The 12,333-nt window shown below is 40.8% G+C and overlaps 1 protein-coding gene across 1 annotated transcript in view; it reads left to right on the top strand.

Annotated features, from left to right (window-relative positions):
• Window positions 1–12,333, top strand: part of USH2A (usherin) — an 837,143-nt gene that overhangs the window by 567,192 nt on the left and 257,618 nt on the right. Inside the window, 3 exon segments of the mRNA XM_021064292.1 lie at window positions 2,357–2,566; window positions 3,913–4,115; window positions 8,337–8,449. Coding sequence (XP_020919951.1) covers window positions 2,357–2,566; window positions 3,913–4,115; window positions 8,337–8,449 — 526 coding nt within the window.

The following is a 12,333-nucleotide window of genomic DNA, read 5'->3' as shown; positions in this document are numbered from 1 at the left end:
CCTTGAATTTCTAACCAGTCTGCTCACTTAACAAACATGAACTTCAAATCTAACACACTTTCTTTCTTTTCTTTTTTTTTCTTTTTTTAATGGCCGCACTGCCACCATATGGAGGTTCTCAGGCTAGGGGTCAAATCGGAGCTGTAGCCGCCAGCCTACACTACAGCTCACGGCAACGCCAGATCCTTAACCCACTGAGCGAGGCCAGGGATCGAACCCGCAACCTGACAGTTCCTAGGCAGATTTGTTAACCCCTGTGCCCCGACGGGAACTCCTAACACACTTTCTATTGTATCTTAGCTGTGATAAATTAATGAGGAATAGTAATGAAAGGCAGCAGAAAGCAATTGTAATGCCAGAAGGAACTTTTGCTCTCACAGAACCAGTGGCTTCGGTACACTTGAAGAATACTATCATTTAGGAAAATGTGGATGGACGTGAATAGCCAGCTCCTGACAATGCGTAATTATGACATCATCATTAAAGGCGTATGCAGTTTTCTGACATCAGAGAAAAGAAACATCTCAGGCCTCAGAGTTTTCCAAAGTAGTTGCTGAAGATCTTACTATGGGTTCTTTCAAAGTGATAGTGTACTAAGAAATCAAAAACAATTTAAAACAAAAAGAGAGATAAGTTTCATTAGATGAAAGGTAAGGACACCGTTGAGCTTAGTGTCTCATCAAGGAACCCACGAAATATACATAAGAAATTGAATTGTCTTTTTATAAATACTTAAGAAGTCCAGTGAGTGCCTGTCATGGTGCAATGGAAATGAACCCAACTAGTATCCTTGAGGATGCAGATTTCGATCCCTGGCCTTGCTTAATAGGTTGGGGATCCTGTGTTGCCATGAACTGTGGTGTAGCTTGCAGATGCAGCTCAGATCCTATGTGGCTGTGGCTGTGGTGCAGGCTGGCCACTACAGCTCCGATTGGACTCCTAGCCTGGGAACTTCACTAAAATGCAAAAACAAAAACAAAAACAAAAACCAGTCCACAAAAGGTCTATTTACATGATGGCCCTTTTATATCCCTAAAAAGCAGATTCACAAATACCCAGAATCTTTTTTACTTCATTTTGTTTTGTGTTGAGAGAGTTCTTTAGAATTCTTGGTACAAAAATGTATATACATTTGAAAATTGGAACTGAATTAAAAGAAATATATTGAGAGAGTGAAAAAAATGTTTAAAAGAAAAGCAAATTAAGCAAACCAGCATTCCATTTTTATGGAAGACCCCCCCCCCAGATCATAATGAACAGAAGATCTTAAAAGAAAATCAGACATTTCCCAAACCGTATTCCTTTACATGGCTGTATGTTAGGATCTTATGTGTTAGAGACACTGCACTTCAATAACCATAAAGAGAAATGCCACCTTGTCCTTCCCATCCTTGCATAGCTGTTTAGCAGTTTTAACACAAGCTTTTACATACAGTTCCAGGAGACTCGTAAACCAAACCTCCCCTCCCCTAACCTAATACCAATCAAGATAGATCCTGCTTAAGATCCTCAAAAACAATGTCATGGAAGCAGAGCGGTATTCTTCTTTTTAAAGCATCATTGTAGGAAGATGATGAGAAGCAGAACTTAGCGCAAGAATGAAGAAATTGGGTACAAGAGGGAAAAGAAAATAATAGACTGGTCTTTGAAAGGATGAGGGTTGAGGAATTGATGAGTAATGTCTGAGACAGGAAGTGATTGATTCTGGCATCCTTTATGAGCTGGTCTACATCATAAAGATACAGTCAACCCCGAGAAAAGGATAGGAGCCTTGATCAAAATTTAAGTATCATCCTAGGATCCCACTGAGTGAATCCTTAAGGAAAGCCTGCTTTATTGTTCTGTTGCATCAACAGTGTACATAATAGGCTCTCCATCTAAACATTCTTCTGAGTATCACTTACCAGATTTTGTCAGCAGGTTTAAAAAATGCCTCATGTTTTAGAATCTGTGTCAGGACACGCCTTTATCTGTATTGGCATTGATTTCTCTCTAGGATTGTTACTTATGAACAGAAGTTGCTCCTGGTACTGCATATTTTTCTTTCAGTTTCCTTTTCTTGAGTGTTGATGATCACTTGAATAATTATAAGTAACATAAATAAAATATTTAAGGGGAATTGAAAAGGTTATTTTCCGATGAAGGTAAGCGTCTATGCAATGAATTATGAGAATGGGTGGGGGAGGGTCAACTATTTAAAAAAGTGAAATAAAATCCAACACACCTCTAAGGAAAGTTCCAGAAACTTTCTTTTTCCCCTTCTAGAAATAGCTAATGAAGTTTGTCTCTCTGTCTTTTCTCCGGAGACCCTTTTACATCAGCTACGTTTACAGTGTCCTGCGTTTATCGTTCACAGCTTTTCAAGATCTACAAGGTGATGTTGAATATTACACACTTTTTTGGGGTTCGGCCACCTCCAATGAATCTTTAAAAATTCTCCCAGACGTAAACTCGCATGTCATTGGCCACTTAAATCCAAACACAGAGTATCGGATTTTTATCTCTGTGTTCAACGGAGTGGGCGGCATCAACAGCGAAGTACTGCGGGCAACCACGTGCGAAGGGGGTGAGTGCAGCTTTCAGGGGAGACTCTTCTTCAGAGACGCGAGGGAAATTGATTGATGCTCGCTGGGGTTGACATCAGTCATCCTTCCATTATAAAATTTCCGGCGTTGGAGGGAAGGGGGTCGGAGCTGAAATGCTTAAGTGCTGGCTGTCGTCAAGTGGCCGATCAATAAGTGGTCCCAGGGAGACAGCGGCGCGAGGCTCCAGTAATGGGGTGTGAGCCCGGTTTGGTCCTGTTCCTTTTCAGCGTGGGCTTAGTTTGGAGCTGAGTTCACGTCAATAAATGGTGACATTTAGAAACATTTTTTTTTTTTTTTTAAGCGTTGCTCTCAGAAGCAGTATGCTTTTCAAAAGGACAGCCGAGCAACCGTGAGGCCCCTTCCTGAGTCACCAGCAATGGTCGGGGGAAGTTCAGCCACTGAGAAAAATTGCCTGTGACTCATTTCTAAGCCAGTTAGCAAGGGGGAGGAAGCAAGGGAAGCAACTTGAGAATCTGAAATGCGTGCGGAATGGTCTTTCTCATCTTTTTGGCTTTATAAAGTCTCATTATAAACATTATAATGTCATTACCTCCCAAGCAAGCGTTCCAGGTCATTAGCAGAGCACTTTGAGTGAGGAACCATTTCCCTTTGTGGTGCCAAAGGTTGACACCTTTTGTTTATAAAATAGAATGGATCACAAGGACAATTTTTCAACTAGTTAAGATGAGTTCTTATGATAAAAATAGGTCCTTGCATAGTTATTTCTGACATGCTTGAATAATTGCGTAATTTAACGCCAAGCAAGATTTTTTCCTAATGTTAGATTTCATCATTACCTATGGTAATCAACATTCAAAATCATTTACATAATGACAATATTGCATTATTGCTTCATATTGCTCGAGTTACAAGCTAGTAGCATCAAATGATTTTTCACGTCCCACCAGCCCTGATGTGTTTGAGTTTCCTTTTTTGCTTAAGGAGCACATTTTCTTTCTTTTTCCTTCTTTTTCTTTTTTTTCCCCCCGGGAGGTATGGAGTGAAGGGTGGGGAAAATGACAAATAATAGTTCCGTGTGAGTGGTGCAGATGGGTGAATAATTTATCATCCCATCCCACTGGTCACATAGGATGGAAGATTAGCACTGTGCTGGTGGTATCAAGCATTTTACCACCAATTCCTATGGTTTCTTACTGAGAGTATAATCAGCCAATTTGCAGAGCGCCGCAGACGGTGATAACTTCATCAGAGGAAAGCGGATCAGCACCAAACCCTTCGCGCAACTTAAATACCAGTCGGCATTTAGCTTCACGAGTGCTTTTTCAGAGACAGCTGGAGTTTATTCCATTTCTTCCTTTAATTCTAGAGCCTCAGGGCATGCTTCCTCCAGAGGTTGTGATCATCAACAGGACAGCTGTACGTGTCATCTGGACAGCTCCTTCCAACCCAAACGGCGTTGTCACGGAATATTCTGTCTACGTCAATAACCAGCTCTACAAGACTGGCATAAATGTGCCTGGGTCTTTCATTCTGAGAGACCTGTCCCCCTTCACCATCTATGACATTCAGGTTAGAACCTTGTTTTTTGGTGGCTAAGCTTAAGGGTGTGTTAAATAAAACATGCTGGGTTGTGTCTCTTCCATCTTGGTTATAGGCAAAGAGTTGTCTGCTGGGGGAAAGGAAAGACAACAGGGAAATGGATCTGGATGAAATCTCTTTGCTGCGGGCAAACACACGAGTTGCTGCAGAGGAGAGGATGGAAATACGGAAAGGGGTGGTGGTGAGAGTGGCGACGGCAATCTCACTGGCAAGACGGAGCAGGTCACGGGTTTGCCGCACCTCTCGCCAGGCAGCTCGCCTGCTTCCTGGGTCTTCTACTGCCAACAGTAAACTCAGAATTCGCCTGCGAATGTGAAGACATTCTTTCTCTTCCCATTTCTTCTATTTACTAATTTAATAGCTGTAGGGACATTAGGTTACCTCACTTCATATCAGTTGTCTCTTTTGTGAGAGAGAAGGACTAGATGGCTTACATACAACCCTCTGGCGTTCCCTTGTGGCGCAGCCGTCTAAGGATCCAGCGTGATCACTGCCGAGGCTCTGGTTACAGGTGTGTCTCAGTTTCGATCGCTAGCCCAGAAACTTCACACCGCAGGTACAGCCCCCGCCCCCCAAGTAATACATTTAAAAAAAATTCCATCAACCCCTAGTATTCTATCATTCTGAATGCAATGACAACAAAATAAATGAATATTACGTGGCAGACAAAAAAAATTGAGATTTTATTTGAGGATGAAGTAAATATATCTGTTCCTCCCTCAGCAGATGTTTAACAACTGTCACTTATATGAAAGTAGTTGTATTTAAAATTTTGGCCCTTGGGCCTCTATGAAAATCCGATGATGTCAGGGCATGGTGCCCTAGAAAAATACTTATGTATTTATAGGACAAAAGTGAACATGCAATCTCAGAGAGTGCACTGACCATTTGAGACCCAACTTAGAGATCTCTTTGAGATGTACTGACCTTAAAATTAGAAATAGTGCAACGAATACTAAGGCACATAAAACGAGGACCTTATCCCAAAGGAATTGAAAATCTTGTTCGTGTTCTGGGATAAAAAACATTACAAAGCCAAATGCAAAAATTAATGATACAAACAGAGTGTTTCAGAAGCTCACAGTTTATAGGGAAGTGTTGTAATTTAGTCAACTTTTAAACAAACTATGCGATTTCTGCAGTTTACAAGAGCTTTGTAAATAACGTGCAGGAGATACCAAGCAAGGCCATTGGATTGACCCCTGGTTCTGTGCATTAAGTGCTGCCTCTTGTATTTTCACATCTCCTTCTTGCCCCTGCATTTGAGGGTGAGACATACCTAATCATCTGGCTACAACCAATGCTTTAGCCCCTCCCACTGCCGGGCCTGGCTTCCGAAGAAAATGACCTAAACAGGTATTTGGCAAAAAGAAGAAAAAGGCACGTGGATCATTTTGTATCACATTCCATGATTTCCAGCACCCGCTCCAGTTAGTAAGAGGGACCAGTGGATTCCTGTTTACCTTCCTGACTCTTAGCATGAATCTGTGTGTATGTGCAGATCATTGATTATATAATAAAAGAAAAACCACTTTCAAAATAATACGACATGTAGCTTCCGGAACAAGGTGAGCATAGAAAAGTGAGGCAGGACATGCTAGATTTTCCTCGTTGGGGCCCTGGTGGAGAAAACCAACGGAGGCTGCAAAAGGCAACTTACTCATTTGCTTTATCCGGATTCAGAATACATCCTGGGGTTGAGATCGGCAGAGGCTATCCACACATGGCCAGCGCCAGCCTTCTGACCATGGAGCAAGGGTGACATTTAAGCGTTCCAGGCATGATGTGCTGTGACAGGCTTGACTCAGACCTCCTGGCTAGTCCGTCATGGCCTGAGGCGAGTGCATTTTGATCAGATTTGGGACATAGAAACAGGGGAGGAGACGAAAGGCCGATTCAGAAGATCTAATACTTAAGTTTCGTTGTTGATGTGTGGGATGTTCTTATTCTCGATACCTATTCTTTTGTAAAGCTCTTTGCAGTCCAGAAATACTGCACTTGAAATAGCTGGGCATCACTGGAAATTTGCGTGTCAAATGTCAACAGTGTTTACTATGATGTCAAAAATGATTTCGCCCCTTTTAAAATATGTGCTCCATTGATATGCCTAATACTTAAAACTAAGATTCTCTAAACTAACCCCCTTGGTGAAATAGCCGTGGACTTTAATACAGACGTGTAACTGCACCCAAGTATCTATTTTCTTGAGTGAATCCTTGTACATATCCCATTTTAAAGGAGATGATATTTTACTTTTTGATTCAATGTTATCTCTACTTAATATCGATATGTAAACTTTTTTTGTCTTTTTGTCTTTTCAGGGCCGCACCCACAGCATATGGAGGTTCCCAGGCTAGGGGTTGAATCAGAGCTACAGCTACTGGCCTACACCACAGCCGCAGCAACGCTGGATCCAAGCTGTGTCTGCGACCTACACCACAGCTCACGGCAACGCCAGAGCGTTAACCCACTGAGCAAGGCCAGAGATCGAACCCGAAACCTCATGGTTCCTAGTCGGATTTGTGTCCACCGCGCCACAATGGAAACTCCAATATGTAAACTTTTATATTTATATTTCATTCTCATGTTACACAGTATCACTGTAACACCAGGTATATGCCCCAAAGATGGAGACTTGAAATGTTGCATTAGTAAGAAAGTGAAAGAGAGTGACTCATTGCTCCAAAGTCACAGTAAAAGCTTTCTGGAGAATCATTTCAATACCCCTGGGTAGTTTAGAACTTAAAGCTATGCTTATTATTTAGATAAGACGATAGGGTACAGTAAAACCTGAATCAGGTATTTCATATCTTATCAGCTCGATCATATTCTCTGACTTCTCTGATCCCCCCCAACAATTGAAAATTCCTGAAAATGGAGTTGTAAAAATTCAATACAATAATTTGGACGAGTATCCATGGTAATATTTGGCACATAAAAAATTCCCTTGACTTGAGTTTGAGTTCTCTCACTATGTATCATATAGTCAAATATTTCCCAGTGTGTGTGAAGTTTTATGGTTATTAATTCTATTCCAGTAAGCATATTTTAGGTTCATCTACCTATAAGTTGTTTGCAGTTTCATTGGGGGTGCTCAGAGTGAACAGCCTTGACAGTGTTTAAATCTCTACTAAATACCAGCTCCAAATACAACACGGCCCCCATAAATCACACAACTTAAACAGCATTATTACAATATGTCTCACCTCCCGTGTAGATGCAAACCACCCCAGGAACAAAATGATACAGCCCCTCAATGCAATGAATATCGAGTTGGTCTTTCATCAAATACCAGTGGAAACTCAGAGACCTGCTTTGCTTCAAAGCTCAGTATGAGTGTTTAAGATTCATCAGTCCGTATCTGGGGTCCCTCCTCCATTTATGTATTAGATGCTAGAAGTAAATTAGTCCTGGGATGAGTGCATTGCTCTTTGGTGTGTCTTTTGATGGGGTGCAGAAGGGTGTGGCTTTGTGGATGCTCCAGAAGCAATCCCTTGTCCGTTTGTTTGTCTCTCCTCCCTCTTCCTGAATGTGGTCCTTCTGTGTTACCAAGGTTTGATGAACCTGATTGCTAATCTTTAGTTCTTCCACCCTCCTCTGTTTTTATTCAGATTAGGTGGCAGAATTAAAGGGTGAATGATGATTTTCTGCTGTGATTAAGGTAAAAACACAATTGCAGCCGGAACAAATGGATATAAAATAGCTCAGCCATATTGGAAGCCTTTCCTGGACCTCATTTTTCTTCCATTAGACGTGAGCATTTAGGCTATTTGTTGTCAAGTGTCAAGACTTCCAGAAGATATCATCATTACCCTACCTGGTTATAGATCTAGAGGGCAGTAGGCAGCGATAACGTATTGTGCTCGCAACCTGTCACCTAAGCATCTTCCATTCTGTTAACTGTGCTCTAAGTAGATTGATACGCCCGGTTCCATCTGAATGGTAGGAACCAGAAAGGAAACATCACCATTTTAATCATCAGATCAATTGTCCTGAGCTCATTTTCTGCACTCTATTTTGAGCTTGTCCCACGGGACTCAATTGACATAAAAATTAATATTTATTAAATCCCAAGACTCCATATAGAACTCGAAGGGTCTCGTGTGAGGTGGGGGTGGCGGGGCTCAGTCCAGCAGCAGCCTGCATTTTGAAAGTAGGTGCACTTATTCTTTGCTCAACTAACGTTTGCAGGTTGAAGCCTGCACACAATACGCCTGTGTGAGAAGCAACGGAACCCAGATCACCACCGTGGAAGACACTCCAAGGGATATACCAGCCCCCACGATTCGTGACATCACTTCCAGGTACAAATACTTGTCAATGAATCTGAAGAACTGATCCAAAGCAATGAAAATAAAAATAAAAATCAAAGGTATTGCCCCAGCCATGACAGTCTCATTGAGTCACACCGTAAACCTGTGTGTAAATCAATTTTTTTTTTTTTAATTTCATGAGGTGTTGATCTTCAGTGGACATGTCCCCTCCCACTTAAGCTTTAATTTCCCCGATTGCTCGGCCTTACTGCCCTTTGGTTGGTAGTGTGTGAACAAATGCCAAAATGCATGGAAGCATTTCTTTACTTAAATGTGTCCTTCAATAAATCCTTTTGCAGCAAATAATACAATTTTAATTAGAATGACTACCTTCTAACTGAATCTCTTTGAAAAATTAGATTTACATCTATCAGATTTTCCTAAAGCTAGACATGCTTTAAAATAGTTAGAGAAGAAGTTCCCGTCATGACGCAGCAAAAATGAATCTGACTAGGATCCGTGAGGATGCAGGTTCCATCCCTGGCCTCGCTCAGTGGGTTAAGGATCCAGCATTGCCATCAGCTGTGATGTAGGTCGCAGATGCGGCTCAGATCTGGTGTTGCTGTGGCTGTGGTGTAGGCTGGCAGCTGCAGCTCTGATTGGACCCCTAGTCTGGGAACCTGCTTATGCTGCGGGTGCAGCCTTAAAAAGACAAAAGACAAAAAAAAAAAAATGATTAGAGAAGATAAATCATTGGATAACCATTACCAGTGTTATCAAATTCTTTAGAGAATCCCTTTGTTTTTCTGTATACTGCTGTTGCTGAGCAATGACTTTAGTTTGAAAGTAAGCCTCTTTTTAATTCAAAATTGGCAAGAAGAATAGATTTAGCACCAGGGTTCCCAAGCCAAAAGTGAAATGAAATTTTGATCTCTCTGCATCAAGTTGGGGCTATGGAAAGAAATCTGAGTGTTACCGTATCATACTTTTGCCCTGGCCAAATGAATCACCCTTCATCTATAGAAAATCACACACGCACACCCACAGGTACACATATGCACATGGGCATCAATAATCAATCTTATAAAATATTTCAATTCTGAAGGATTCCTTTATAATATACTGAAATTTCTAGATCTTTTTTTTTTATAAGTTTTAAAACACCTGTACTGATTTGGGGAACTAGTAATTAAAATAATTAGAAAAACTGAAGTAATTGGATTCTTAGATGTTCAGGGCAAAAGTCACATCCTGTCTTCTTGAGTACATATCTATCATACACACACACCCACACACACACACACACACACACACATACATATGCCACACCCCAGGTGCACGTGTGCACAAGGACTGAAATAATCAGTAATCATCTGTTGATATCTACCTAATGTGGGACATGTTAACTAATTGATAATCCCCTTGGCAGATTTTTCCTACCTATCCGCAGGATTGCCTGCCTTCCAGGGAGGAAGTAGTTAAGTCGAAGGGAGATTTCAAAAGACCTTTTTGTATTTTTTCAACAAATGTATTTTTGGCTATAATAATGTAAGAGACAAAAGTAATACAAAGAAGTATAAGACAGTTCTAAATTTTCATGGTTCCAGTCTGCCGTGGGAGATACTGCCCTAAACAGATGTTGGCAGAACGATGTGAAAAACACACCAAGAGAAGTTATAAGGTGCAAGACGTGCATCAGCAAAAAAAAAAAAGTACCAAACTCTACCCATGATTATCAGTGAAGGCACCGTGAAAGATGTGACATAGGAATTCATTCTTAAAGAACTCAAGGAAGTACAGGGAGTGGGTGGATGTCACCTCTCCTGTCTGTTAGCATCACCATGACTCAAACCCAGGTGAATGGCATAAGGAAATATGTCTTAGATGACATATTTATATGGAGCTAAAAATAATAAGCTCTTTTAGAAATTGAGCAAATGCCCATGTGTGACTCTATTTCTAAGGTATTTTTAAGAAGATTCTTACATATGATAACAGAGAAGAAACATTTTTAGTTGTGGTTAAAGATTGCTTCTCCTCAAATACATTAAATTGATGGCAAAGGGGGGGGGCGGGTATTAGACCACTAGAGCAAGGAAAATGACAATGCAGGCAACAACAGAAGAGAGATTTTAACACAATTTTGAAAGCAATATTTGGCAGGAGAGTCAAATGACTTTGTACAGGGGTGAAATTTACAACCAAGTGTTGGTTGGCGGAGGGAGATAATGACACAAAACAAACTAATGTGCCCTGCAGAGAATCTCAGCCTCTGAGCACTTAACAAGCTTTCAGGCTTGGTGTTCAGGGCATGAGGTTCAAAGCTGAAATGACGAGACTAGCCAAGAGTCTTTACAACCTGTAATTAGTCAGGGTTCTCCAAAGAAACAGAACCCCAAATAAAGACCCAGGAAAGGTAGAGGTGTAGTTCCAGTCCAAATTCAAAGTTGGGAGACTCAGGGGAGCCCATGACGTAAATTCTAGTCTGAGTCTGAGGGCAAGAAAGGACTGATTAGATCAAGCAGGCAGAGAGAGGGAAATTGTCCTTCCCTCATCTTTATATTCACTTCAGACCATCGACTGATTAGACGATGCCCACCTACATGGTGGAGAGCAATCTACTCCACTGAGTCCACGGACTCAAATTCTGCATTCAAAAAAAAAAAAAAAAACCTTTTCATCATATCATTCCATTCTCGGTCAAATATCAGTTATATTCTGGATTAGAAGAGAGGCACTTTGGAGTTCCCGTCATGGCAGTGGTTAACGAATCCGACTAGGAACCATGAGGTTGTGGGTTCAATCCCTGGCCTTGCTCAGTGGGTTAAGGATCTGGCATTGCCATGAGCTGTGGTGTAGGTCGCAGACATGGCTCAGATCCCGTGTTGCTGTGGCTGTGGCATAGGTTGGCAGCTGTAGCTCCAATTCAACCCCTAGCCCAGGAACCTCCATATGCCTTAGGTGTGGCCCTGAAAAACAAAAATAAAAAAGCAAAAAAAAAAAAAAAAAAAAAAGAGTCACTTTAAGACATATGAAAAGAAGAAAAATGTAGATTCTATTAAAAACTGACAATAAAAATGAAAATCAATACATCAATATTTAAAAAAAAAACTGACAAGGATATGAAGAAACCACCCCATTTTAACAGTGAATTAAACTTCTGAAAATACTGTGGGTTTCCTAAATTTGTTTATTTTTAATTACTCACTTTTTTTAATTTGTTTTTTTAATTTACATGTAACGAAATACACCTTTTTTTGGTTCACAGCTCTATGAGTTTTGACAAATACATAGAGTTGTGAAATGCCTACAATCAAGATATAATGCAATCTCATTATATCAAAATATGTCTTCACAACTGTCCCCTTCATAGCCGGTTGTCTCCACTCTGCACCAAAGTGAGCAAACACTATTCTGTTCTATTGTCTATAATTTTACCTTTTCATATTGTTATATAAGTGGAATTATACAGTATGTAGCAAGGTAAGCCTGGCTACTTTTACTTCAAGTAGGATTTAAGATTCAACCTTGTTACTGTACATATCAATAGTTGGTTAATTTTTGTTACTGAATATCATTCCATTTGATTTATACCTAACTTTTTTGGGAGTTGCTACTGTTAATGGTTCTTCAAAAGCACTGACATCCAATTTTTTTTTTTTTTTTTAGGGCTGCACTTGTGACATATGGAAGTTCCCAGGCCAGGGGTTGAATTGGAGCTGCAGCTGCCGGCCTATACTAGAGTCAAATCAGAGCCACATCTGCCGGTCTACACCACAGCAATCTGAGCCACTTCTGTGACCTACACCACAGCTTGTGTCAATGCCAGATCCTTAACCCACTGAGTGAGGCCAGGAATCAAATCTGCATCCTCATGGATACTAGTCAGGTTCTTAACCTGCTGAACCACAATGGGAACTGTGAAATCCAATTGG

The sequence above is a fragment of the Sus scrofa genome, chromosome 10, assembly GCF_000003025.6.
Source record: "Sus scrofa isolate TJ Tabasco breed Duroc chromosome 10, Sscrofa11.1, whole genome shotgun sequence".
NCBI classification, from domain to species: Eukaryota; Metazoa; Chordata; class Mammalia; order Artiodactyla; family Suidae; genus Sus; species Sus scrofa.
The sequence above is the reverse complement of the archived record's forward strand: the minus strand, read 5'-3'. Positions and strand labels throughout refer to the sequence as shown.